The sequence below is a fragment of the Pipra filicauda genome, unplaced genomic scaffold, assembly GCF_003945595.2.
Source record: "Pipra filicauda isolate LSUMZ 115617 unplaced genomic scaffold, ASM394559v2 scaffold103_size3290846_pilon, whole genome shotgun sequence".
NCBI classification, from domain to species: domain Eukaryota; kingdom Metazoa; phylum Chordata; class Aves; order Passeriformes; family Pipridae; genus Pipra; species Pipra filicauda.
Genome location: NW_024103474.1, coordinates 1,283,326 through 1,309,351, shown reverse-complemented (window position 1 = coordinate 1,309,351; position 26,026 = coordinate 1,283,326). Strand labels below are relative to the sequence as shown.

Here is a 26,026-nt window from a genome sequence, read left to right as displayed (position 1 = left end):
GGTTGTTTTTCCTCTCAACAGGCAGTGTGTCTTTTCTTGTACAATACAGTGCATGTGGCAACACCACAAGAAGCAGTATATTTATTTAATCTTTTTTTTTCTCTCCAAGAAATCCCAGTGTGTTGTGCTGGACATACTGGTAGACCCCCTTTCCTGTGTAATTTACCCATCAGTATCAATTTCCTGAGTTTTCTTTGATCCCAGTGCTCACCATGTTATAGAAATCTTTGAAAGAAATATCTTCTAATAATTTTTTATTTATATTTTTATAGGAGGTGGCAAAAGAGGCCTGGGAGAATCATAGGCTGAGGAATGATTCTATCATTGTGGATATTTTTCATGGTCTTTTCAAGTCTACCCTTGTTTGTCCCAAATGCTCTAAAGTTTCTGTGACCTTTGATCCCTTCTGTTACTTAACCCTCCCACTGCCCTTGAGGAGAGATCGTCTCATGGAAGTTACCCTGGTATATGCAGACCCACAGCGTAGACCTGTCCAGGTAAGGCTTCTTGAAGACACAGATTTCTTGAAGTCATCCCAGCCCTTCTCTTAGGTTTCAAAGTTGGCAGGGCCAGCTTTGGACTCGATGATCCTGATGGATCCCTTCCAACTCAGCATATTCTATGATTCTAAATGGGTAAGGCTTCTGAATTTCAAACAGAAATGAAAAACCAGTCCCTCTTGGTAAGAAAAAAAAAAAAAGAAGAATTGTCTTTTTGCTTTTAAAGCCTTTTCCATAGACTGATTTTAAATTTCCCCCCCATTTGATTTTCACATGGGCCCATGCATCCCTAAGGTAACCTTGTGCTTGCCACAGAGAAGAACAAGATGTGGGGGGCCCACGCAGAGTGACTGGATGCCCTGATGCAGGTTTAGAAGAACTGACTGACAGTATTTCAATGTCTTTCAAGAACTTTGACTTGACCTCCAGCGGCAGTGGAGAGAATGGTTCTAAGATGTTTTATATCACATAAAGAAAAAGCAATTTTGTGTTCTGAGCAAGCTTCTGCGTCTGGTGATTTTATTTTTTTTTCCTGGGTTTTACTACTGCTGAGCCTGATCACAGCAGAAGGCCAACTGTTCAAAGCTTTCATTCCCTCCAAATCCCTGCTTTATAAGGTAGACCTGAGATCCAAAAGATCTTGAAGTGTGTGGCTGTGACCTTAACTTGAGCTGAACTCCTATAAATTAAAGATTTAAGAGTTTTTAAAATTTCATTTCTGTTTTCTTGCTCCCTGCCTTGCCTGGGTTTATTTTGCCTGGTGTAAAACATGATGTTCTCTTTGTTTCTAGTACCGGGTTGTGGTGCCGATGATGGGGGCCATCTCGGATCTGTGTGAATCACTTTCCAAACTCTCTGGTGTTCCTGCAGAAAATGTAAGGATAAATGGAGACAGTAATTTTGATAAATGTTTGTTCTTCTTGAAGCGTTTTGGTGGCTTAGCTTTTAAAGATGGGTGATAAGCTGAACTTTATGGACTAGTGACAAAACCCTAACAAGTTAAAATGCTGTGATTGTAAAATGAAGAAGATTCATGAAACAATCTGTGTTTATCCTGATAGTTCCAGTGCAGTAGAGAGGTTTAAGAAAAGGAACAGAAAGGTAGCCCTCACCCCCAACACTTCTGATAGTGTAGTTTCTTAGTACTGAGAGGTGTTCAATGTCTGGTTTGGATCCAACTCTTCTTGGATGTCCTTTTAATAATGAAGGATCAGGTGAACATTTCCAGAGGGAATTTAATTGGTGGGGTATTTTTTAGGATGCCAGTGCAGCACTTCAGTTTATTTCAGTTAGTTACAGATGTGAGTGATCCATGCCTGAATTCCTAGCCTGGTGCCACTCTGATGCTGGGATCTGTGCTGCTGTTTCCACCAGGCTGACTTGGAGTTGCGTCTCCTCAGTACCTGCGTAAAATCGGTCTTGTTAATTGCTTTGTTTTTCTGATCAGTCTTAACAGATACAACTGATGTTGGTGCACTGAAAATTCAAATAGAGAGCTAGAATAAACTGTTGCTTGAATTTAAAGGTAGTTTGCCTAAATTTACGTGAACTGTTACTATAATCTCTTTGCAAATATCACTTGCTGTTCTAGATGGTGGTGACAGACGTGTATAATCACCGGTTCCACAAAATCTTCCAAATGGATGAAGGTTTAAATCATATCATGCCAAAAGACGACATCTTTGTGTGAGTAAAGTGGGAAGATACCACATGTGAAGAATACTGCAAAACTTTTGCTTTGGTTTCAGGTTATAAAACCCAACTCCTGTCCCCCCTCAAACCCTAAGCTTTCCTGTAGACCTTTTGCATGACTTAGAGTAATGCAGCACTGCTCTTACCAGCAGATCAGCACGTGGAATGTTTAGTAGATATTTTTCTAATGCAAAGGAGGTCATGGCCATTGGGTAATAGTGAACTTCTAGTTTGATGTCTGTTCTGTTGTTTAGAACATCCTACAAGCCTCTTTCAGAGATGATAATCTGTGTCTGGATTGCAGTTATGCTCCCACTGGCATTTTTCATCTAGCTCAGGCTTACTGTTCTTATGTTCCAAATCAGCCAAAAGCCTTGGAGCATGGAGTTTAAGATGTTGTACTCTGCCTTTCCAAAATCCATCATAGCTGTAACAGCACCCAGCTAACTCTGACTGGGGGTTCTTTATAGACTCTTGACTGGTGCTAAACACTGTTTGTTTCTTAAATGTGTGGTTGTGAAGGACCTTAGGGAAGCTGAGGATTTGGTTCTGCTTGATGTTCTACTTGTGTGTGGTGGATGAAATATCTGCAGTCACCTCTGAAATCCAGTGAGGAGAGCAAAAGTTGTGTTCCTCTATTGCAGCTGGAAATTGAAAACTTTTGCATGTTAAGTGCAAAGTGGACTTTGAAGCTCACAACTGAACCTGGGGCTGAAGGGTCAAATCCAGCCCTCCATCAGAGGTCCAGTCTTCCTCACATGAGAGCATTCCAGTGCGAGACTGTAGCTTCCATGAAACTGTTGGGTCACTGTGAAGACATGCCCTAACATCCTCTGGTGCACTGGGAGCCTTTCATTGGGTGGGATGCTGTGACATTCTGCTTGTTGCTCTGTTGTCATGCTCTCTGTGTGACCTCTTTGCTGAGATGCAATGTAGGAGTTTGTTTTGAAAAGTCTTCTCATGTTGTTGTTGTCCTCAATTGCATCTAAAGGTGTGGCTGGTTAGGATGGCTGGGAGGATGTTTGGCTTCTGTGAAATCTGTCTGGGAGGGTATTGGGAAGTGTTAGTTTGGTAAGTCTGTCTCCAAAGCCAATAAAACACTGAAAAAACAAGAAGCATGATATTACAATGGTAATTGCAAAAAAGCCCTGCTTTCTTACAGGCATAACATCATATCCCTGCACAGAAAACAAGTGTCTGAATCAGGTCTGCTCTGGGGTGTGGGGGAAACATTGGCTGAACTGCAGCTCCAAGTGTATTTTCCTTTGCAACTGGCACTTCCTTTTATGTGCAGGGCAACTGTAAATGAGGTGATGCTGTGAGTCATAGTGAATGAACTGACCTGAGTTAAAAATAACCCTCCAAGGAAGAGGAGAGGTAGCAGGAGGAAGTTTTGCAAATCCTGTTTTTCCGTGTACACCCTCCAAGATCTTTTCAGCACTAAGGGGCAAGAGAAAGCAGCCAGGCACCAGGGCAAGAATTAGGAAAAAGCCACTCATAGGAAGTCCCTTTAGTGGGTGTTTCTGCCAGGAAAAAGATCTATAAAGTAATATTCTAACTACAGCTAAAACCCAACGTTCTTTTATTGGAAGGAAGTCTTGTCTCAAAAACACAACAGAGAAACACTTGTTCAATAAACAGCAAAGCTTCTTTAAAGGCAAAATGTAGAGTTACATTCACTGTGGACAATCTACCTACCTTGTCTGGTTATAAAAAGTCTGCAATTAGGTGTTCTAAGATTTAATGAAATCATTCAAGAAATGGTAATAGCAGTGTGAAAGTTCTTGAATTCCCTTTGGTTTCCATCTGTTCAGGTCATCTGCTGACGTGGGTGTGAAAGGAGGGACAGACAGTGTTTCGTGTTAAAATTGGACGAAGGTGGGATTGTTCGGGGTGGGTCTTCAATTTGGGATTTCTGAGCTGCAGTTTTGAGTGATACTTTAGGGATTTTTACCCTTTTACTTTAGGGATTTTTACCCTTTTGCTGTTGCTTGTAGAGCCTGATGTGAGCAGGCTGTGACAGTGTCGTGGCACTGGGAGAAACTTTCAAAATTGTCCATGAGAGGACGTGGCTGTGTTAAGTTTTTAGTTCATCGTGCTCTTTCAAACTGACCACATGAAGGATATGCAGAAGGCTTTTTTTTTTGTTGTTGTTACAGCATATTTTATGTGCTTTCAGTATCTTTATGAGAAATTTTGATTTTTCTTTAGTTTCTCCTTTGAGGAAGTGCTTTTCATTTTTTCTTTTCATTTGGCCCAGGGTCTGAGGAATCCTATGAGATCTCTGTGAATTTAAACTTATCATTAAGTTGAAACTGACTTATATAAGTTTTTTCAGGCTTTCTAAATCTTAGTTTAAGATTCTTATGACTTAAAGATGGTTTTGTATTGCCTGCATAGTCCATAAAATGTTCAGCTCAGAAAAATTCCTCAAGTGCTGACTGGTGCTGTAGCTGTGGGGTGGATCACTAGTTACACTGAGTAATGTCTCTGTCTCCTGTTCCTGAAAGAAAACTGTCTTTGTATCGATTAATGAAGGGAAACAGATGCCTTTTATTAGAAAGTACAACTGCAGAAGGTTTTACAGTGACAGTATTTTCACCCAAAATTCACAATTAAAATAAATAACCTTAAAAAGATTCAGTAAATCACTCCAACCCATCAAATATTTGTTTGCACTACATTTATATTGGACATTACCACAGAATAAACTTTTAAAAACACTTTCTAAAGTGTTGGAGTGAGAAGATAGTGATTGCTTCATAAGAAAGGAAGAAACCCTCTGGAAGCTGCTTGTCTACCATGTTTTGAAAAGATAATTTTTTCCAAGATTTGCTTGAATCACTTAGTGGCCTTGCGTGGCAAGACTAAAACATACCAGCTTTTAGTTTAGGGAAATAGAAGTTACAGAAGAGATGAGGGTTTTAATAGCATTAATTATGTTACAAATCACATAGGAAAACTGCATCATTTCAGGGTATTGTGCTCAGTGCAGCAAAACAAAGTGAGAGCTTTGTCGGGGAAAAACAAACGAGAGAGGGGTTGTCTGGTAGTCATGGTACCTTTTGCAGGGTGTGTTCTTGGGCACTAAATATTATCCTAGATGTGTGTTAAGTTGACATATAATATGCAACCTGGGATATTACTGAGGACCATTAGTTAATTGTATTTATGTGAGATGTTTACTAGAATCCAGATGTCTCTTGTATTTAAATTAGCATGGTATGCAGTGTCTCATGTACTTGAACTCTTTCCTAATTCATGTTTTATTGATCCTGTCCCTTTTATATACTCATCATATGCTCTTATTTTCCAGCGATGTCCAGTGGCAAGACTTCCCTGTTGGTAAACTGTAATGTGTACATCTCACTCCTTGTTTTAAGTAATTGAAGTTAGATGCTAAGTTTCTTCCACTGGTTAGAAAACAAAGTTTGGAGAAGGAAGTGATCCAAAATAGTTGAATCAGTACAACATATTCAGAAATAGATTTCTCATGTGTATTTTCCCACAACTTATGTGTGCGTTCCCCAAACTTGTACTTTAAAATTTTAGAGATGGCTCAATGGGTCTTACCAGTTTTTGAGGTCTTTTCCTAAAGGGTTTTGCTACCTGGTCTTTGAATTTGGATGTACTCTCAGGTTCTTTTCATTTGTTCCTTCCTGATGGCCACACTGAGTGGATTCTGAGAGAAGCTGTGATAAACTGGAGACTGCACCCTTCCATGCTGGTGTTTAAATCGTCCTTTTAAAGGTGTAACAGTTTCCTCACTTGAAAAGCACTCCTCTTTTCCACTGGCATAAGCAAACCAAGGTTGTGTTAGTTATTGCCTGTGGTTATTTGCTGGACTCTGAGAATGCAAAGAATGTAGTGATGGGGGAGTACAAGGCCCTCAGGCTCTGATTTTATGAGCAACTGCCATCCAATTCTTCCTTTGTTCCTTGATTTCCTTGTCCCCCCTCCAAACAGAGACCAGCAGGTTGATCACCTGTGTGACTGTCTTCTGTAACAGAAATTAGTTGTTTCAATGGTTATGAAGCTTTTTAGGGTCTGATTGTAACTTAAACTGGCAGTTCTTGCCTTCTTTATGTTTCTTGCAATCACCTTAAGTTGTCTCAGGATTGAAAACTTTAAATATAAATGTCAGTATTTCTGACATTTATAAATGTCAGAATTTATATTATAAATATAAATTACAGTATTTCTGCAGGTTTACTTTGCTGAAGGCAGTAGTCAGCCCTGGGTCTGCATGTGACAACAGTATTCCTGTGGTTTGACAGACTTCTGATTTTAGTGCTGTTCTCTGGCCAGCTGGCAGCACATCTCTCAATTCAAAATTTGAAGACTTAACACCACAGGAGATCTGTGCCCCAGCAGGGATGTGATTTAAAGAAAAAAAATTAAAGTACTGTTGTCTTGCTTTTGACACCAGTGTCTGTTAAATCCCAACTTTCAGTTTAGGCCTCTGTTATGAGCAGAGCATGGATTTCCATGAAGTGCTGTATTTGGAAATGTCACTGAGCAGGAACTTGCACAACACGTGGCAGCAGGAGCAGAGCAACTGGAATGGGCCTTGGCTCTCCTCAAGATTTGTCTCCTCAGGACAACACTATATATTTTCTTCCCCAAGTCACCTGAAAGGGGAGGAGAATGTGGGTCTGGAATTCTCCAAACCTGTTCTTTCATGAGGCTTTACACTTGTCTCTTTCTCATCATGACAGTCTTGGAAATGTTGGGTAGTCCTGGTGCAAGATGTATTAATATTTAGCATCAGAGAAGAGGTGGGATGCAGAAATGTAAGGAGTTGGTAGAAGCCTTGAGGCAAAAATCAGTGACACTACAGCTTCTCATAGTGTTGGAAATGTCTCTCTCCAGGCATCTCGTTCTGTGGCAGGACAGGGAGGTCTGTGGCAAATGCTCAGAGCTCACTCACATAAAGGTGGCCTGCAAATCAATTTGGTGCCATGAGTTCAGTGTTTGTGCTGAATGCTCTCATTCCCCAGGCTAAGCAGAGAACAGCATTCAGCACACAGCCCAAACACTTGCTATTTCTTTTCCTTAGGTTCTGGGAAGTCCAGCCCCATAGGACCTCCGGCTCCCGCTCCAGTGTAACCCCCACACATGCACCATGCTGGTGATATCCCATCACCAGGGATCCTGCTGGAGCTTGGAGCCGGTACAAGGGGGTCAGGTAAGTGCCACTTGAAAACAAACTCCACAGCCCATTTCAAGGGTATCCCTCATTGTAGTTCTTTTTAGTTCTCAGGAACTAAGAAGAAAACTGTTTTGATGGATAAACTAGATCCTGCTGTTCTCTTAGCCTGGCTAATGGGGCATTATTATATAACGTGTTGTTTACACTGATGAAATTTTCACAAATTGATTTGCAGGTCACCTTTAACCTATCAAAGTGTGCATATTTGAGTAGGATATACTTTGCCATACATGCCATGCTTTCTGCCTTCTCCTACAACATGCTGTGTGGTACATTTAGGTGAGTTCATGGTCTTGCAAAACCATGACTGGCTGCAGAAATGTAGGTTTGTTAATGTGACTGAGGCTACAGCAATTATTGAATGAGTTAATGAGGTCAGCAGACCAGCTAGTCTGGTAGTTTTATGTGAAACATGTATGAGATCTTGTAGCAGACTGGTCTTGCTGAAATGGGGTTTTCGTGTTTGAAATCAGTTTGTGTCCTTTCTGCAATGAACTTGTATTTTTTTAAGCTTTGTAAAAATCTTCCTGGTTGAATTCCCTCATCACTTTTAATCTTACTCCGCTGCAAGACTAGAAAAATCCTGTGATCAACTTCTACAGGGCAAGCTGCCCTGTAAAAAAAATTTAAAAATTGCATTTGCAGTCTCTTATCTCCTCATTTACTTGTCTGTGGGTGTTCTGGTATTATGAAAGAAAGTAAAAAGATTTTAGGAGTATCTCCACTTCCTAGAAGAGATCAGAATATGTGCAGTCGTTTCACCCGGTTTTTTCCAGGTCTCTGTTTATTCTTACTGTCTACTTTTGATCCTGTTGTGATTTCACAACAGCGTCTCTGGGTGGGTGTGCAGTAGTAACCCTGTTCAGACAGATCTGTTTCTCAGCTTCTACAATGGCATTTTTTCCTGCCTTTCTCCATTCTCTTACAAAATACACTTCCTAGTTGTTGCTGTAGACTGACTTGGGGTCCACACAGTGTTTTTGCAACTGGAGTTAATATCATAGACCCCAGCACTTGGGAGGGAATGTTTCAGTAACATACAACATACAACCTGGTGTTTAGCTCAGAGTATGTTTTGCTTTCAGTGCCCTTTCATGTAGCTCTGCCTGGTCTTCTGTAGCTTTCCATGCTCCTGTGCACTTGCTTAACTTAAGTGTGCAAGGGAACAGAAGTTCCCTCAATGCTCACTGCCTCCTTTCTGAATTGGAACCACAGACCTGAAGCCTTCATAAAGCTGATGAGGGCTGGTCAAGTCCTACCCTATTGCTTAGCAGTTTTCAGACACTTTTTAAAGTTGTTGGTAATTACAAAGACAGCCAAGCCAGTATTTTGCGGTGTGGTAGCAGCTGAACTGATGTCCCTGACTTTTAAAACCATGTTGTGTAGTCTGGACTAGCATCATCTTTATGTTCTATTATTTCAGTGAAGTTGTAAGATACAGAATTATGGTGTATTGTTCAGTAATTCCCAGTATCAGCTCTATAACCTTCCTTAAACTGTACATAAAGTACTTATTCTTAGATTCTTTTTTTTTTACAGGGAATGTTTGAGCTGTTGCTCAAGAGATCAGAAAAATGACAGATCCTGATTCTGCTTTGTCTGCTTCTAGTACTAGTATGTAAAAGCTGTTCTGAGGTGGAGTGGGTAGAGGGACACTTGGGTAACCAAATCTGTTCTGTTTTGGTGAGAAGTGTGCAAGATGCTCTCCTGCAGAGTGCTGTGGGGTGCAGCGTGCTGGCTGTTGGTGATAGATGACTCCTGCCTGGTGAAGTAGCTTTTTCTCTCTGTCCCATCTGTTCCATTCCATGGGCAGGGCTTCATTCAGGTGCTTGAGGGTGGAGTGTAAGTGGGGGTTGCATTAATTGCTGCTTGCAGAGCACAGTGTAGGTGGTGTGAGAGGCAGTCATGTCCTGAGTGTGTCATGTTCTGAGCTGTGTTATGGGAGTCCAGCTTAAGGGTCTCGTAGGACCTGGAATTAATCACAGATGATATTCTGGGACTGAGTATGGCCTTTTGTTATTTAAACAGTACTAAGTAAAATAATTCACCTCTTTGTGGTGCCATTTCTCAGGAAACTTTAGAAAATGTGAACTGTATGCAGTGCTGGTGTCCAGCTGATTAGCATAGAAAACCTGTCAACTGATTAGCTGACAGCCTAGAAAACCTCCACAGAGCCATTGGTGTTGGACTGTCTTATGCTGACTCTGAGCTCTTGTGCTCTTGGTGGGCTGGGACTCTCTGGAAGGATGTTTTCCTTCATGTATTCTACTGACTCAGTGCAAGCCCCAGACTGGGATCTTTTTTTTGTTTTAATTAGGATGGACCAGAACTACAACTCTGAAATTTGTTCTTTTCCCTGCTCTACAAGGCCATTCTGAACACAGGAATAAAAATGTTTCTCGGCTCTTGAGAGAAGGGAAGTGGCTTGTCTAATGTAAGAGGACTGTTAAGAGTTGAGTGCATTCAGATGTGTGATTGTGGTCTTGGTCATTATGTGTAGTATGAAATGTATGAAATCTTTCTTTCTCTTTCAGTTTTAAGATAATTCTGAGACAGGTGACTCACCAAATTAAAGAGCAGTGTGACTTGGCATTCCTGAAAATGAACCTTATGTAATGAATAGCCCTGAAGCAAACAGTGCAATAATGTTGGACCACGTGGTTTCTTTCGATTCTGACCTCTGCAAATATCTCATTTGCTGTTTCACCCAGGACACGAGCTGCATCTCAGTCTCCTTTCTGCTCTGCCTAGCTGTTTGTTGTCTTCCAGAATTTTTCTTGTTTGCTTCCTGTCCTTGGAGTTTTCTGTGAAGCAGATGTTTCCAGACTCTTGGTTTTCTGAAATGTTAGCTGCTCAGTGATGTGAGCTCAGGCCATTAAACTGTGTGAGAAGCTGTGAGAATGCAAGACCCAAAGGTGTCGAGTGGGTGTCTTTCTCCAGGGGAAACAAACAGTCAGAGGAATTTCAAAGTAAATTTAGTATTTGTGCTGATGCTGTGATCTGGTTGAAGCACAGTGTAGTTGTCAGGGTGTGTCTTGGGAGGTGAGTGGCAACAGAGATTTGAATTGGGAATACAGAGGGCAGGTGGCAGTCAAGTTGGTGGCAGGTCTGTATCCTGTGCCACTGTGAGCCATGGGGAGTGTTCAGGAAACTGCTCTGTAGCATGAGCACATGGTACAACCCTTTGTACCTGGTGCAGAGAGTTACTGGACTGAGTTCATATTGGTTCTATGTGCTGTGCTTCTTGGCAGTGGAAATAACCCGTGGAAATGCCTGTCTTTCAAACAGGTATGAAGTTTGCAAGCCAAGTGAGGACAGCTCAGAGTATGTTACTCTCTCTATTTACTTTCGGGAGAAGACAACAAGACAATCCAGCAACACTGCAGGGACTGTGCTCTTTGGGCAGCCACTGCTCATATCTGTGCCCAAACACAAGCTCACTGTGGATCACCTGTACAGTGTGGTTTTGAAGCAGATCAGGTAAGTCATGTCTGTGCCTTTGAATCCTGTGCCACGTTCTAGAGGTCACTTATTCAATTACATTGTAATAGGATTACTGCATCCTTGCTAACAGGAAGAATTTTTGTGTGGGATGTATAAACCAGGATTTGTGTTGCATTGGTGTCTGGAGGCCCCAGGGACATTTCGAGGTGCTGTTTTTTTGGGCTCTCTAAAAGACACTTCTGGTGGTGGTCAGAAGGGGGACTGTTTGCTCAGCGTTGCAAAATAGGTGAGGAGCAGAACTCAGGCGATGTTTTCAAGGCTGACAGATGGGGCCACCATAACTTCCTTTTACCTTTCAATCTACTGCCAGTAAAACTCAGAACAAGCAGCGAGAGCAGAGACTTACTGAATTGTTGTTTGACTCATTCTGAGGGCTCTCGGCCTCCAAATGCTGCTGTACAGGACAGGTTCTGCTTTGCTGAGGGGGATAGGGCAGCAAGAACTGATGACAGGGGGGTGCTACTGTTCTGATGCTCAGCTTCAGTCTGGTTGTGTGACAGACATACCCCTCTTTTTAGCCGCTATGTGAAACTCCCTTTGGCAGAAGAATACTCTACACCCTGCCCAGACAGAGGAACCTGCAATGGCTCCAATGGGGTGGTTGAAGGTAAAGTTCTTTCAAAATTGGTTGGAAACTTTTCAGCACTTTTAAGTTTTTTATTAGCGTTCGGTTTGTGCTATGTGTATTCAGTTAAGCTTCAGCAGATTGTTTCTTCACCATGATTAAACCACACTATTGTGTAGGACTTCTACATGGGATGGGGGGGAATTCTTGTAGAACATCTTCCTGTACAGGGAGATCAGATGTGTGTAAGAGGCATCTGGGGAACAAGGTGTGGTGTGCATTCATCCTCGATGTTAGGGAAGTCCTTGCTTACCTGTGAGGTGTTCAGGTGCCTCCCTCCAGAGGCAAATCCTTTCTTGATGTGTCCTTTGCTGATGAAAATTGACCTGTTAGGTCACAAAAAATAAGTTGTGGAGAAATAAAGTGGAAATGGTATTTTCTGTTGGAGGACCTAGAATCATGAGGTCTCATCCCAAGGCTACATGCTTACTAAGACACTTTTAATGCTGATGGCAAATGCATGTTTCCCTTTCTTCTTTGAAATAATTCACTCCTGTAGCCCTGAGGGTAACAACTAGAAGAAGTTAAATGGGGAAAAAAATCTGCCCATTTTTTCCCTAAGAATGGAAGTAACATTCTTGGAGACTTACATATTCCCTTCTGTAAAGACACTCAGCTGCAACCTTGTTGATTCTCTCTTGGGGATATTTCTTAGGGTGTGCTGTCAGAAGGTGTCATTGTTAACCTACTGCCAGCTGAGCACTCTCCATCATATCTGATTCTACGATATAAAATCCAGCACATTACCTGGCATGTGCTAAAGGGAAAAATACAACTTCAGATGGAGTGGGCAGCAAGCAGGGGTTTCTTTTTCTGTGAAGCCCTTTAATATTGTCCTTGTTGTAAATTTTGCCAGGTGACATTGAAGAGATGGAGCATCAGGATGGTGGAGAGGAAGGCAAGGAAAAGCTGACTGAAGCTGATCCCTGCCACTCTGAGGGTTGTATGCAGGTGGAGGCAGCAAGAGACCTGCAGCCTTGCAAGAAACAGCATTTCACTTTTAGCCTCGTGAATTCCTCTGGGACCTCTGAGATAAACTCCATTGTTGAAGGAAAAATCCTAAAACTGAGTGGTAATTATTTTCTTGCTGTCTTTTTTTTTTCTTCCTTCTCCTTACACCTTTGCAATAAATGTTTCTTCTTTCTTGTAGCTTTTTCTGCAGTTGCTATTGACTGGGATTCTGATACACGGAGGCTACTTTATGATGAACAGGAGGCACAGGTATGCTCTTTTCATAAATAATCTATATGTAAACTTGCATGGTACTTAAAAGATGACAGTAAATGGTGAAATTTAGGTGTAGTTCCCTCCATAAAAACTGAAGTCACTGGCATGAGATAGGTTTACTTAAAATCTATTAGTAGTAAAGTCTATGGATCAGTAGTTGCTGATCTGTTTCTAGTGTGTTCTGAAAAAAAGCAGACCTTTTAATTTCAAAACTAAGTGGTCTAGTTCATGGTCCACTCACAAAACAAAACTCAAATCTGAAGCCAAATTCATAGAGCCTAACAGAAAACTCAGTATTCCTTCTGTGAGAGCTCTGATGGATCATCTTTTGTAACAAAAGAAGCTGGTTTTATTGTCTTGATAAAAGCCCTAAACCCACCAACTTTTAGTTTGTTTATATTTTTTTCTTATGGACAAGAAAGGAGTGGCTGGAAGCTTGAGAGGAGTGTGTGTCTGGGGAAGGGAGGGGGCAGAAACAGGCAGCATGGGGAAGGTGAGCCTGTAATTTTGTGATGTAAAGGATTACAGAGTACATGGAATTGAATAAAGCATCCATCTCTTTCACTAGGCATTTGAAAAACATGGCAGCATGCTACAACCACAGAAGAAGAAGGCTGTAGTAGCCCTCAGAGACTGCATAGAGCTCTTCACTACTATGGAAACACTTGGTGAACATGACCCATGGTAGGAGCCTGTGCCTGCATGTTTATCATAAAGTGCTATAACTATTTGAGTTCATGTTACTTGTCACGGGATTCTGATAATTTCCCAGGTCTGTCCTTTTATGTTCACCTGTGAGAAGTCTGTAAGATCTCTGTTAAGTGATTGACTCCATAGGCTGCAGGCAAAGTGTCAGCGGATACAAAGCTTCCAAAGGTCAGGTCATTTTCAATTCCCAGGCATACATTTGTCTTCTAGACAGTGTCAGACAATGTGGTAATAAAGACTGAAAGTATGTGCCTACCTTAGCATTTAATCCTGTATTATTTCTAACTTGAACCACTCCTGACCTGCTCCCAACTCTACCAAAATTCCCTAGTCCAGAGGGACGAGATACAGCATATCCCAAGTGACCAAAATGTGATTACCATGTGTGCAGAGGATCTTTGGAAGTTGTTTGATAGCTGTGTAAGAAAATAACTTAAAGTGTACTAGGAGATTGTTTATTACTAATTTCCAATTACATGGTGCAGATATGTTTGCAACTGTGACCTGTTTGAGCTGCATCAGGGGATAATAGAAAAGTAATGGGATCTTTAAACTTTTTTTTTAATTTATGAAAGGAAAATTAATTTTTGTACAATGTTCAGTTAATACACTTGTCATAGGGCATTTTCCCTGTGAAGTGAAAGCAAGCTGCAGTTTGGAATTCTCTGAGGCAGTGTGTTCACCTGCATATTCCACAGCCAGTGTGCCTTCTGTAAGGCAGGGACTGTGCTGTGCTAGTGAGGAATCTTTAATGGAAGGCCAGAAGCTCTTCTTTTAATGTAGTTATTAACTTCCTTATTTGTTATTCCTTCCTCAGGTACTGCCCTAACTGTAAGAAACATCAACAGGCCACAAAGAAGTTTGACCTGTGGTCTTTGCCCAAGATTTTGGTGGTGCATTTAAAACGCTTCTCATACAGCAGATACTGGAGGGATAAACTTGACACTGTTGTGGAATTCCCTATCAGGTAGGATTCTTCCCTCAAGCCAGGAAGAATTTGAAGGATCTGGTCAAGAAGAATCTGCTTCTGATGTTTCTGTTGGTGGGTGGGCTTGTTATGAAAGCTGTAACTGGAACAGCTGTCTTCTGGGTTTGAGCAGCTCGACAGCAGGCATGAGTTGAGTTGGTTAGTTTTCAGTGGGGTTGTTTTTGTTAAGGTTAATCAGTTCCAGTCATCTCAAAGAGCATTAGTTTATGTGATTCTGCTGGACCATGAGAACTTCTGTAGTGATTTTAAAAATTTGTTGGGCAGAGCTGCACTTGTACTACTGAGTATTGCACAAGTACAAGATGAAAGCCTGCCTGGTCCCTCTGTTTCTGCTTGTCAGCACCTTGCTGTGGGATGAAGCATATTACTTACTTACTCCTATCTCACTTTTCATGCCTACACAGGGACACACTGAACTGTGTTTTATTCAGCACCTGCCTCTAAACCTTTTGGCAGTGCTTGATGTGTTTACCAGGACCTGCCCTGTGTGGGAGGGGTAACAAGTCTGGTCTTCACACTAATAATGCCTGGCCCTTGAGCAGTAGAGCAGCCCTGCTGCACCAGTGCTGCCTGCAGAGCTTCACTGGTGTCATGCAGCTCTTCCTAAAAAGTGCTGGTTACTGCTGTGCTGATGCTTTTGGGTTTCCTTCCAGGGGTTTAAACATGTCCGAGTTTGTCTGCGACCCAAGAGCAGGCTCGTATGTGTACGACCTCATTGCAGTTTCCAATCACTATGGAGCCATGGGAGTGGGCCACTGTGAGTAACTGCTGCTCTGTCCCTTGGGCACAAGGAAATGTGGGCAGAAGGGTCCTGGGAGGGCTCTGTGTGTTGGACACCTGCAGTAGCCCTCACTAAGGGTTTCTAGTCCCCAAAACGTACCTGTGTTCTGTGTGCAGGTGAATACCATATTGGGAGGTAATATCCTTCTTATTAGGCTCTGTAGGGCAGATAACCAGTTTGTGTACTTTGCAGCTGCCTGAGGTCTGACTCTGATGCCTGTGGGATCCTGGTTAGTAGTCATTAGTGTGTGTGATGGTGTTCCCCAGTTTATGAGTGAAGTCAAGACTTTTCAATGCTGAACTTGAAATTATGAAAATGACCTTTTTACTGGAGAGTGCTGGGGAGGGTCACAGCTGAAGGGGGATATGCTCTGAGATTGGGGATCACAGTCACAGAAGTCTTGGCTGGAAGAGACTTTGCAGGACTTTTAACTTACTTCTCGAGTGAGGACTCGTGCAAACACTAGATCAGATCCATCATCAGCAGAAAACTTCTCCATGTGAAAATGCAGAGTCTTAATGTGTTTGGGAAAGCTCTGGCTCAAGGCAGGTGAACAAAACACTATAATTCCTTTCCTCAGTTTCTTTGCCCTGTGTCTCAGCTGTCAAGGATAAGTCTGGTATGTGGGACATGGTCCTAGACTAGGACCAGCCAGCATGTTGCAGAAGATGTGTGTGATGGTGAACTAGGCTTGGGGTGGGTAATGTCAAAGCTGAGCTCAGTTTCTCCCCGTGGCAGACACTGCCTACGCCAAGAACAAAGTGAATGACAAGTGGTACTACTTCGATGACAGCAGCGTATCAGTGGCTTCAGAAGACCAAATAGTGGTGAGTATTTGGCCCGAGGCCATTCTGAGTTTGTGCTGAAAGTGTGGTTCCCTGCTTTGGGTGTGACATTTCAAGCCAAGCCGTGCGGATGGTTTCAGATGGGTTTTCTTTTTGTTTGGTAGACAAAAGCTGCATATGTGCTGTTTTATCAGCGCCGAAACAGTGAGGAACATAGTGCCCCATGTCCTCCCCAGGAAGAGTGTGACGGCATGGACACCAACTAAGCATCACCTCCAGCCACCATGGTAGCAGTTCCTCTTCTAAAGCAATGCCTGAGGCATCTGAAAATTTTCCTTCCTTCTGTAGGGGTCAAGCAGAAGATCGAGCGCTGTAAGATTCAGTGCTGGGGGTTGCAGAGTAGCACTGGAGAGCCAGGAATAGGTGCTGACACTTGGGTATTTAGAGGCCAAAAATAATATATATTGGAGCTTCAATAAAGTTCTTTTTAAAATCTGGCTGAGCTGTGTGGCTAGAGGCAGGGGTTGGGGCTGTGGTTCTTGGTTGTAGTTGGGGTCGGGAGAGGACAGTCTGAGCTGGAGGCCAGTCACAGCTGAGCCTCGCAGGGGCCCGGGGAGGAGTGTGGTGGGTACGATTCTGTGAATCGGCATTGGGGCTTCCTGCCAACTCTGGTGTTGCTTTTGGGCCCTGCCTGTGTCAGGGAGGCTCCTACACCCTTTCTGGAGCTCAGTTCAGATCTTTGTACACCTGGCCTGTCTGCTGCAGTCTCTGCCATTGTACCTTGGTTCCCTGGCTAAGCAGCAAACATTTTTCTTGCTTCCATCCTTTTCACTGATGCATTTTATGCTCTTCAGGGCAGTTTTGACTCAGCCTTTTTCATGTGAACACTGAATCCTGTAATGTAGGAACCTTGGCCAGAAGTGACTCATACCTGCCCGTGGTGTGGCACATATGCAGGCTGATCTGCACAGAGAGGCAGGATACAGCTGCTCTGGCTCCTGTTCTTCTGCAGAGAAAATACCATCCATAACACTGATGATTTCTTGTCTTCTCCATCCATCTCCTACACCCCTCACTTCCGGGCTGCTCTGTAAAGCACTTTTCTGCCTCCGGCTTTTCTCCTATGGTTTGTGCCGTGACAGCATTTTTATCCTTTTTTGCTCGTTTATGTGGTTCCTTGGAGCTTTTTTCTCCAGCCAAGCTCAGCACTGTGTCACCTGTAAGTGTGACAGCCCAATGCAATGGATTGTGTGAGTTTTCAGCCTTTTCTCTTGCAACTTTGGTTTTTTTTGGACTGCTTTTTCAGCCTTCCTCCTCCTCCCTTGAGCGCTGCCCTTTAGATCCCCACCTTTTCACCTTCTGTGGGCTGCAGGTGTGACAGTCCTGTCCCAGCTCCTCTTTGCCTTTGCTGTTCAATGGTTCTGTTCTATCCTTTCGGCTCAAGTGGCAAATGCTCTTCCCTCTGTCCTCCTTTGCTGTCTGGAGTACTTGTAAGACTCAAGTCCAGCTTTCTTCTTGAATGTGGACTCCTGTGAGTCTCTCCTTGGTGGAGACCTGGTCTTCCATGTGAAAAATGGGAAAAAATCTAGAGCTTTAGCCTGTGTTTTTTTAGGGACAAATCTAGCTCAATGACAAACCAAACAGGAGGGTTTTTCTTTCTTGGAGAAGGGAGGGCTGCCTCTAGCCAGCATGCTACTGGTGTGATCCTCTGTGGAATTTTGCTTTTAAAACATTGAAATTTGAATTTTGAGATCACAATTGCTTAGTTGCTTCTGCTGTTCTGGTGGAGTTTTTTTGTTTTGTTTTGTTTTTTTGCAACTCTTAATATTGTATTTCTTTTTTTTTTCCTCATAACTGATGGGAGCATCCAAAAAGCAATTTTTAAGCTGTAGCACTGCACTGAAATTACTCTAATCAGCATTTTTTTGTTCGTTTTATCCTAAAAGTAAGTCATATGGGCATTCCAAAATAGAGAATAGAGGAAAGGGAGGGGAGTACAAGTCCTTTTTAAAAGAGAAATCAATCTGAAATAGCCTTTGTTCTCCTTCTCGCCTCCCTGCCTGTGCTGACACAGAAAAGCATCGTGGGGCTAAATCTGTGATGCTCAGATGCTGAACAGACTCTGTTGTACTGCAGAACAAGTGGCCCAGCTCTTGCTTTCTCTGCCTCTGAGCTGCTGGGCTTCAGCTGATGTGTGTGTGCTGTAATACCAGACCGTTTTTTTAGACTAGCACTTTGTAAGTGGCTGGCTCTGTTGTACAAAGAGGAAAATTAAAGAGTGGTTTGCACTGAAACTGGATTTTGTTGTATTTTCAGCTTTCGTTATGTGGCCCAAGACTGCTGGTTGTGGGGGTGCCTGGTGCTCCAGGACTGATTTGGGCTGGGGAAGGGCGAGTCCTTGGGAACCAGTGAGGATTTTGGAGAAGATCAGCTGTTGAGGGCACTGCTCTGTCCAGCTGAGAGTTGTGTTTGCTCCAGGGTTGCCTTTTCTTGCCTGCAGTGCTGGGTTGTTGGTATCTGGTGCTCAGCAAAGCCTATCCTTGCTTTTCTGAGGCACTGGGAAGCCTCAGCTATGGTTTCATCATCATTCCTCTTCCCCTGCAGATCCCTGGGGCTCCTGGTCTTCCTTCTGTCTGTTTTCTCTGTATACAGTTTTGGGGCTGCTTGTGGCTGTACCACTGGGATAGTTTGGTGAGAACTAAGAACAGGCTCTGTCACAGTCCTGGCTCAGCCCCTGCTTTGAAGAGGATGTGCAGTTTCACCCTGAGAAAAGTGCTCAGAATAAAGAGGAAGAAAAAAAAAAAAGCAACAGCCACAGAATATGGAAGAGCTTCTGTTGAAGCATTTGCCCAGGTTAGGACTGCTCTCCCTGGAGGTCTGAGGAGCTCCTGCAGATGAACAAGCCAGGAACAGTTGCTCCCTGTTCTCTACAGTGCAAGAAGATGGCCAGGCAGGCACTTAAGGCATTTCCTATCCCCACCTGCCCAGTAAAGAACAGAACAGGGATGGCAGGGAACAGCCAGGCACCCTTGCTCCCTGTCACCCTGCTGGGCATGGCAGGCTGGAGGGGCTATGTGGGCACTCTGAGGTGCTTATAAATGGACTTGGGAAGGATTAAATTAGTGGGGAAATTGTGTGTGTTTGCTACCTCTGCATAGCAGTGCCATCTCTGGCTCTCTGCTGCCCAGAGGCCTCTGAGGAGCTGCTCTGCCCAGGAACCAGAGCAGCAAGGAGGGGGCAGAAGGTGCCAGGATGCCCAGCAGGTTGCCTGGGCCAGGAGCAGGCACAGGGGACTGTGCAGTTCCAGGGAGCCTTCCAGGCTTGGATACCAGAGGAAGGTAGGTGAGCTGTCCTATGCTTTGCTGTGGGCACATGGTGAGTATCCCCCTCATGCTTTTTTTTCTTGTGAAAGCATCAAATCCTGATTATTTTAACAGGAAAAAAGAATGAGGGCAAGAACTGCTTTCAGAAGCTGAATCTTGATGCTACTTTTGAAGATGCAGTAGGTACTTTGTCACTAAGCCAAGTTTGAATTGCTTATGTGATGTCCTAATTGTTCAAAAGCAAAGGATAACTCGCTGTGCATTTATTCAAAAGGATAAAACAAGAAAAATAGGCACAACTTGTACTTTTTTTACTCTCAGAAACCTTAACTCCAGCAAGCTTGCTCTTTGTGAACTTGAAATTTTAGGTCTTTTCTCCAGCATATATTTCCTAGGAAGGGAAACAGAACTCCAGCTCAAAACCCACACGGAGCCTCTGGCTGAGATACAACACCCTCAGTCCTGGGGCTCAAATCAAAGTGAGGGCACTCTGCAGTTCTGAACATGATGGTTTTGTTTTATTCTCAGCCTTGCTAAAATACATTATATAGTTTTGAGTAACATTTCTTTTCAAATAACTTTCACGAGAAGAGACAAAAGCATGTTCTCAAATTCAGAAGATGGAGGTCTGAAGTTCTTCCTTAAACATGCCTTCAAAGTGGAGGTCTTTTGCCATGAGCTCTTCTTCTACATCTTCTAAGGCCCACTGATGATCTGTCAGTTCTAAGGCTTCCCATTCCGTCTGCATTGGCAGTGAACAGAGGTAGAGAAGGGAAAGCAACACAGTATTAGACAAGAACTACACAAACTACACTTAAAAAACTGCAACAAACCCCAAGTTCTATTAAAAACCTGGCAATCCTGTCAACTTGTTGAAATCAGTGTTTTATGCTTAATTAGATACTAGTTGATCAATAAAAAGTGCATCACAGAAATTAGAAAAACTACATTATCTACTTCTTGCAAACCCTCTAATGTGGAACAGTCCAGTGCAGCTGTTTCTAGAAACACAGCCAGTTCTGTTCTAGGGGGTCGAGTCCTTTGTACTTAGTTAATTCTTTAGTCTAGAGATGTTCAATAACAGTTAGAGGACAAATATTTTGCAACCGGTCACAGACTTGTGCACACTGCCTGCAAAGTCATGTCATGTGATGCCCAGCAAGAGATTTGTATTTCTTGGCCAGAACACTTCTGCAATATGGGTTTTTCCCTTGTTCTGCTGGAGCATATTGTGGGTTCAGGTCCCTGCAGGGCTGAACAGCAGAAGAGCTGTGGGTAGGCAGTACAGGATGGAAGCAGAGGGATGTGAGCCAGGGGAATTCATGGTACTGGCTGGAATTGCACTTCACTGCTGACAGTCAGTGACAGAACAGCCACTGCTTCAGCACAGCTGCAAACTGCAGCCACTCCCTTCCCTGGCTGAGCCTCTGGGTGGGTGGTGTGGGATTTTTTAGCCAGGAAAGACTGAAGACAAGAAACTGGGAGTAGACCATCCCAACCTCCCAGGCAGCAAGCTGTGTGTGGCTAAACCTCTACTACAGTACATGAAACAGGAAACCAGGACTGTCCCTTCGTGCACAAACATGGGCTGTGAAAGGCAGAGGGAGTCTTAACAAGCAATGCCTATGGAGAGTGCTTAGGAGAACTCCAACACACAGTCAAATCCTGACAGATTTTCTGCTGAGCTGACTTGCTTACTTATTTTCTTACACAAGTTCCATCAGGTGCCTGCTAGACTTCTGCTCAGTGGCACTAATAACTTTGAGGAAACAGCTTCTGCTTTGGAGCTATACTTCAAGGTAAAAAAACCCCCTTCCTTTGCAAAAAACAGAAGATAGCCCATGAATTCAGCTTTTGTACCAGGAATGACTGATTTATCAGGTTTACTTCAGGGTATTCGGGCTCTGCCAGACCTAGAGCAACTCCCACAGCCTTCATCAGCTGTCAGCTCTATTTTTAGGAACAGGAATTCAGAGCAATTCCCTTACTTGACACAGGGAGAGGCTGAGTTACACACAGCCTGTGAGCCTGCAAGCTCACAGCAAACAGGAATGCAGGTGGGAATACTGTACCTTAAATGCTTTGTTGGTATCTGCTGGCATGGCCATTGCTGCCCCTGTCATTTGTTCCTGCATCACCCTGGACTGATCTGCAGCTGCAGATGAGAAATGAGATTTCTGTGTCATTTAAACAGCATTTTCTAGAGCACAGTGCCAGCAGGCTGGTTTCTGACTATAGATGAGAATGTTGCAGAAACACCCAGAATGCGATACTACCGTGCCAGAAAGAGTTCTCACAAGACATCTTGTTCCCACCCCCTACATCTGAGCCAGATTTACATAAAACATGCAGAACAATTGAGGAAAATACGGTCTTCTATATTCCCAATACATATTTGTCCTGCCCCACATCTAATATTAAGAAATCTTTGCAGTTTTCCTTAAAACTAACACTTGCTAGAAATAAAAGCAAGCCTGAGAGCAGAACTTTTGCACACTGTTTTGGTGGGAAGGAAAGTGTGGGCTAGACCAAGTTTATGAGCCAATGGCTGGTGCAGGAGATTTGGGTACTTGCTGCAGGTGATATCAAACCTGGCTTGGGAGAGTAACCTCACAGAAGTGAAAGGCTTTCAAAGGCTTTTTGGCTGAAAACTTAGAAATCCTTCCCCAGCCTCCCTCAGAAGACATCCTGTGGAAGGAGAATCCAGTTCTTTCCCAGAAAGGACAGTGTCTTACCATTATCTTGGCCCAGGATAAGAGTATAAATGCTTCTGAGTCCAAACACATTCAAGAAGTACCAGGAAGCAGAGCTCACCCTGACAAATCAGAACAAGCAGGGTTGATGTCAGTTCAAAGCTGGCTCCTGACCTCATTCCAGCAGCTCGTACAGACCATTCAAGGGTTATTATTAACACATTCAACATTTTCCAAGTGGGAATTCCACCTTGCTGGCTGAGGACAGGCTTACCAGGACGCATCCAAAGTGAGCAGTTCAATTCCCTGCTGCAACATTGGCTTAAAACGGAGTGTCAGAGGAAATGGGACCTTTGCTGCAGGATGAAGAAAAGAAGCCCAGTTTCACAAAGTGACACTGCAAAGCACGTGGTATCTTTTATTACATCTTATCTGGTCTGAATGCAATGTGTACAATAACAAGTTAACTTGTGAGCTGCAGTTCTGTATTCATTTCAATATGAAGTGTTTTTTGAAACTTAGAAACTTTTGAAACTTAGATGACCAAACCCTCACAGGTATTGCTTCGTGACTGTGAAGGTGAATGTCTTTTGTTAAAGAAACAGTTATCACATAAACAGTATAGAATAAAACCCAGAACTGTGAATTTAAGGAAGTATTTTTGATGTGGGCACCCTGCATTACACAGTAACCAACTCCCTGGACAGGTTCAGAGAAAAATCCACTGTATCAATCTGAATTTTAGGCAGTTTTAATAAAATGAAATACTGGGTTTGCAACTACAGTTGTTCTAAGTACATGAGCTATCTTCTTCATGACCATGGCCAATACTCTGAGAGCAGTTTCCCCTCCTTTGCAATGGGACAAGCAAGTCCATGGAGTGAAGAGCAGCAGTGCCACAAGCCAAATTCATGCTGCTTCCAACTGACTGCTTTCAGGCAGAGCAAATCTCTGATGCAGCCCAGACCCTCAAGGTCAGAAACACAGCCAAAGCCATGTTATTCCAGACACTTACTTGTGACAAATCCTGAAAATGTCATGTTGATCCAACCCCCGATGAGGATCATAGGCAGAACATTGGTTACATTCCCTTTCATCATATCTGTCAGCATGGTAGGATCTGCAAATCACAGACTCAATGTGAAGTAGCAGTGTATCACAATAAAGGGAAACATGACATTAATTGTCAGCTACTTTAATTAAGAAACTGCATGAGAGAGAAAACAGTCCTATCCCAATAACTTTATTTTCCACTGTTGAAAATTATTTGTAAAATGAGATGAGCAGCCAGTGTGGTAGTGGCTGATGCCAAAGGGGTGTTGTGTTCTGTGCTTTGTCTGATCCCATCCCTTGCCTCAGACTGCAGAACTTGCTTGACCCCTCTGTGAGATGATTTGGGTAGAAAAAGGACAATTAACTACCCAGCTGTTTTGCTGCTGTGGACACATAAGTTAAATCAGTTTAGAGAAGATCCTGCAAGAGCTGGTGCAAAACACTGACAAATGGACACAAGTGAGAGCAGGAATTCCCACTTCTGGCAACACGGAGGTGGTTGTGCTCTCGTGAGACACTGCAAGCAGCTGGAGGTTGGAGTTAAGCAAAATGAAGTGACCTGATGTGTTGCTACTCAAGAGAGGGATCTTGCTCCCCCTCTCCAGTACAGAGCTGAACAGTCCCACCCCCTCCCTCACACTCCCCGAGCTCCCTGCAAAGCTGGTTCACCTTCCTCCCTTGACATAAAGTGACAGGCTTTCCTGCCTGGCTGCAGTTATGGTACCTTAACATACCTGTCATTGGTGAAGGAGGCACTACCTTTCTTTTCGTTTTCTTAAAAAATCCATCCTCTGGGTTATTAAAAAAATATTTCCGGGACAGGAAAGACTGAAAACAGAAAGAGCCAATGCCAACACCATGAGAAATGAAAGGACAGAAGCGTTATTTCTTGCTCAGACATGCAGACATCTTATGAGCTCTTTCATAGCACATCCTTCTTTCCTGGAGAGGTACTTCATTGCCCGTGTGCTCTAAAGCTCCTCACTTTGCCCTGCATCCAGAGTATCAGCTCTCTGAAATTCTTATAATAATCCTAAGAAGTCTCTGAAGAAGAGTCCATGTTAATTAAAGATCTTTTAGCGCTTTGTGCAAATTCTTTGTGCTGGTTCAGCCCCAGTACCAGTACAAGGGATATGTTCACCCCCCCAGCTGACCTCTGGATTTCACAAAATTACATATTTGTCAGCAACAGAGCCAACACCAGCGACAGATTTTTAGTTCAGCAAACATTGCAGCTGACATTGTACGACCACCTCGTTATCCCAAGCTTGTATTACATCCCTGCACTTGCTGGCAGGTATTAAACTCGATAGTTCAGGGGCAGAGGCCTCATTTCAGCATGCAGCTAAAACGTGCAGCTAAAACACCGAGTAGCGTCAACAGACATTAATATCAGGGAGAAGGATTCCCGGGACACGGCCCCGGGACAGGGGACACCCGGCAGCGTCCGACCCGAGGCCGCTGTGGGAGCTCCCGGTGCCCGAGGCGGCTCCGCCCGGGGCACTGCCCCGACACACCCCGCGCTCTGTGCTCCCTCCACAGCCATCCTCTTTGGAAAACCTCACCCACGCAGCTCCGTACCTGCTTTGGAATGTATTTTCCGTTTTCCCGAAGGACTCTGCTCCGGATCAGGACTTGGCTGGAAGAGAGACAGGCGGCGTTAGCGGGGGCAGGGCCGGGGGGCCCGGGGGTCGGGCGGGAGCGAGGGCGGCCCTGACCTGTCGGACACCTGCTCCTGCGTGAGGCGCTTGTCGCTCTGCAGCAGGATGGACACGTAGTGCCGGATCATGCCCACGAAGAAGGTGATGAAGACGATGGGCAGCACCACCCACAGACGGATGTTGGAGTCCAGCAGCAGCTCAGGCTCGCTCATCGCGGCGGCGCCGCCTCGGGCCCGGCTCCGGCCCCGGCCCCGCCGCAGGCCCCGCTGCCGCTTCCCTTTCCGGGCCCGGCCCTTCCGCCGCCGGAACGGGAAAGGAGAGGGCGGAGCGGGCGGGAAACTCGAGCGCGAGCGGCGGGAACGGCGTGAGGGGAGAGCGGAGGGACCCGCCCGCCCTGAGGTGAGGGGAGGCGCGGCGGGGTGGACTCGGCTCAGGTGAGCTGAGCTGAGGTGAAATGGCTGCCGCGGGCACTGCCGAGCCTTTGGGAGCAGGTGCGATGGAGAAAGGCTTCCCTTCTGTGGGCTGACAGGGTACGCTTCGCGTCCAGAGCCAAGTCACAGAATTGTCACGGTTGGAAGGGACGTCTGGGTATCACCCAGTCCAACCCCCCTGCCCAGGCAGGCTCACCTGGAGCGGGTGGCGCAGGAGCGCGTCCAGGTGCATGTGGAGTCTCCCTCTCTGGAGACATTCCACACCCTCCCGGGGCAGCCTGTTCCGGTACTTTGCCACCCTGAATGGAAAGAAATCTTTCCTCACCTGGAGGTGAAACTTCTGTTTTAGTTTATGGCCATTGCTCCTCGTGCTGTCGCTGGACACCACCCAAAAAAGTCTGGCACCGTCGCCTGGGCACCTGCCTTTGAGGTATTTATATTATTAGAACAGCCACAAAATGCTTACTGCATTTTTGGTTTTGAATTTTTACAGTTCCACACTGATATTTTACTAATGTCTGCTGAGCAATTGAAAGTTAGCGTGAGGTGATCACACATCTTTTTTTAACAACCTTTGACTTTTAAAGGTAAGTCAAGATTTATTTTTTCTTTTTAATCACTGACACCCCCAAGAAGAGGGCAGGTTGGATGGAGGTTTGTGCTGACAGAACTCACTTGTCGTGGTAGTGGGTTGGGAACATGAACAGGGGCAGTTAACGAGGTTGGGCTCATAAACACTCACCTGTGAATCCTTTATTGCTTTGTCCAGGCACGGGGAGAGGATCACGAGTTTAGATCAGTGTGTATGATCTGAGACCTCATAGCTGCTCACTTTAACTTGCC

At 44.2% G+C, this 26,026-nt stretch overlaps 3 protein-coding genes across 4 annotated transcripts in view; 2 read left to right on the top strand and 1 right to left on the bottom strand.

The window, feature by feature from the left end:
* USP4 (ubiquitin specific peptidase 4) overlaps positions 1-18,316 on the top strand; it is a 34,114-nt gene extending 15,798 nt beyond the window's left edge. For both annotated transcript variants that reach the window (XM_039378792.1, XM_027726636.2), the window contains 12 exons: positions 273-497; positions 1,292-1,375; positions 2,092-2,186; positions 10,693-10,884; positions 11,427-11,515; positions 12,390-12,605; positions 12,684-12,754; positions 13,329-13,444; positions 14,286-14,435; positions 15,110-15,213; positions 15,976-16,064; positions 16,187-18,316. In XM_039378792.1, the coding sequence (XP_039234726.1) occupies positions 273-497; positions 1,292-1,375; positions 2,092-2,186; positions 10,693-10,884; positions 11,427-11,515; positions 12,390-12,605; positions 12,684-12,754; positions 13,329-13,444; positions 14,286-14,435; positions 15,110-15,213; positions 15,976-16,064; positions 16,187-16,288 (1,533 nt within the window). In that variant the 3' untranslated portion in view covers positions 16,289-18,316. The remainder of the gene's footprint in view (positions 1-272; positions 498-1,291; positions 1,376-2,091; positions 2,187-10,692; positions 10,885-11,426; positions 11,516-12,389; positions 12,606-12,683; positions 12,755-13,328; positions 13,445-14,285; positions 14,436-15,109; positions 15,214-15,975; positions 16,065-16,186) is intronic.
* A 1,525-nt stretch (positions 18,317-19,841) lies between these two features.
* Positions 19,842-25,023, bottom strand: EMC3 (ER membrane protein complex subunit 3). Its single transcript, XM_027727915.1, has 8 exons — positions 24,810-25,023; positions 24,673-24,730; positions 23,826-23,919; positions 23,054-23,158; positions 22,313-22,394; positions 22,081-22,160; positions 21,418-21,500; positions 19,842-20,087 (listed from the first exon to the last, which is right to left on the bottom strand). The coding sequence occupies exons 1-8, from the start codon at positions 24,962-24,964 to the stop codon at positions 19,959-19,961; spliced, it is 786 nt and encodes a 261-aa protein (XP_027583716.1). The 5' UTR covers positions 24,965-25,023; the 3' UTR covers positions 19,842-19,958.
* FANCD2 (FA complementation group D2) overlaps positions 24,622-26,026 on the top strand; it is a 36,735-nt gene continuing 35,330 nt past the window's right edge. Inside the window, exons 1-2 of the mRNA XM_039378686.1 lie at positions 24,622-25,151; positions 25,533-25,613. The gene's annotated coding sequence lies outside the window, so the exon portion shown is untranslated. The remainder of the gene's footprint in view (positions 25,152-25,532; positions 25,614-26,026) is intronic.

What these genes read in the sequence shown, in the direction of transcription:
- EMC3 (XM_027727915.1), bottom strand. Translation starts at nt 24,964, where the DNA reads ATGAGCGAGCCTGAGCTGCTGCTGGACTCCAACATCCGTCTGTGGGTG. An exon ending in GAAAATACATTCCAAAGCAG is followed by an intron (nt 23,920 to 24,672) that starts GTACGGAGCTGC and finishes TTCTGTTTTCAG; the next exon opens with TCTTTCCTGTCCCGGAAATA. An exon ending in GCCTCCTTCACCAATGACAG is followed by an intron (nt 23,159 to 23,825) that starts GTATGTTAAGGT and finishes TGTGATTTGCAG; the next exon opens with ATCCTACCATGCTGACAGAT.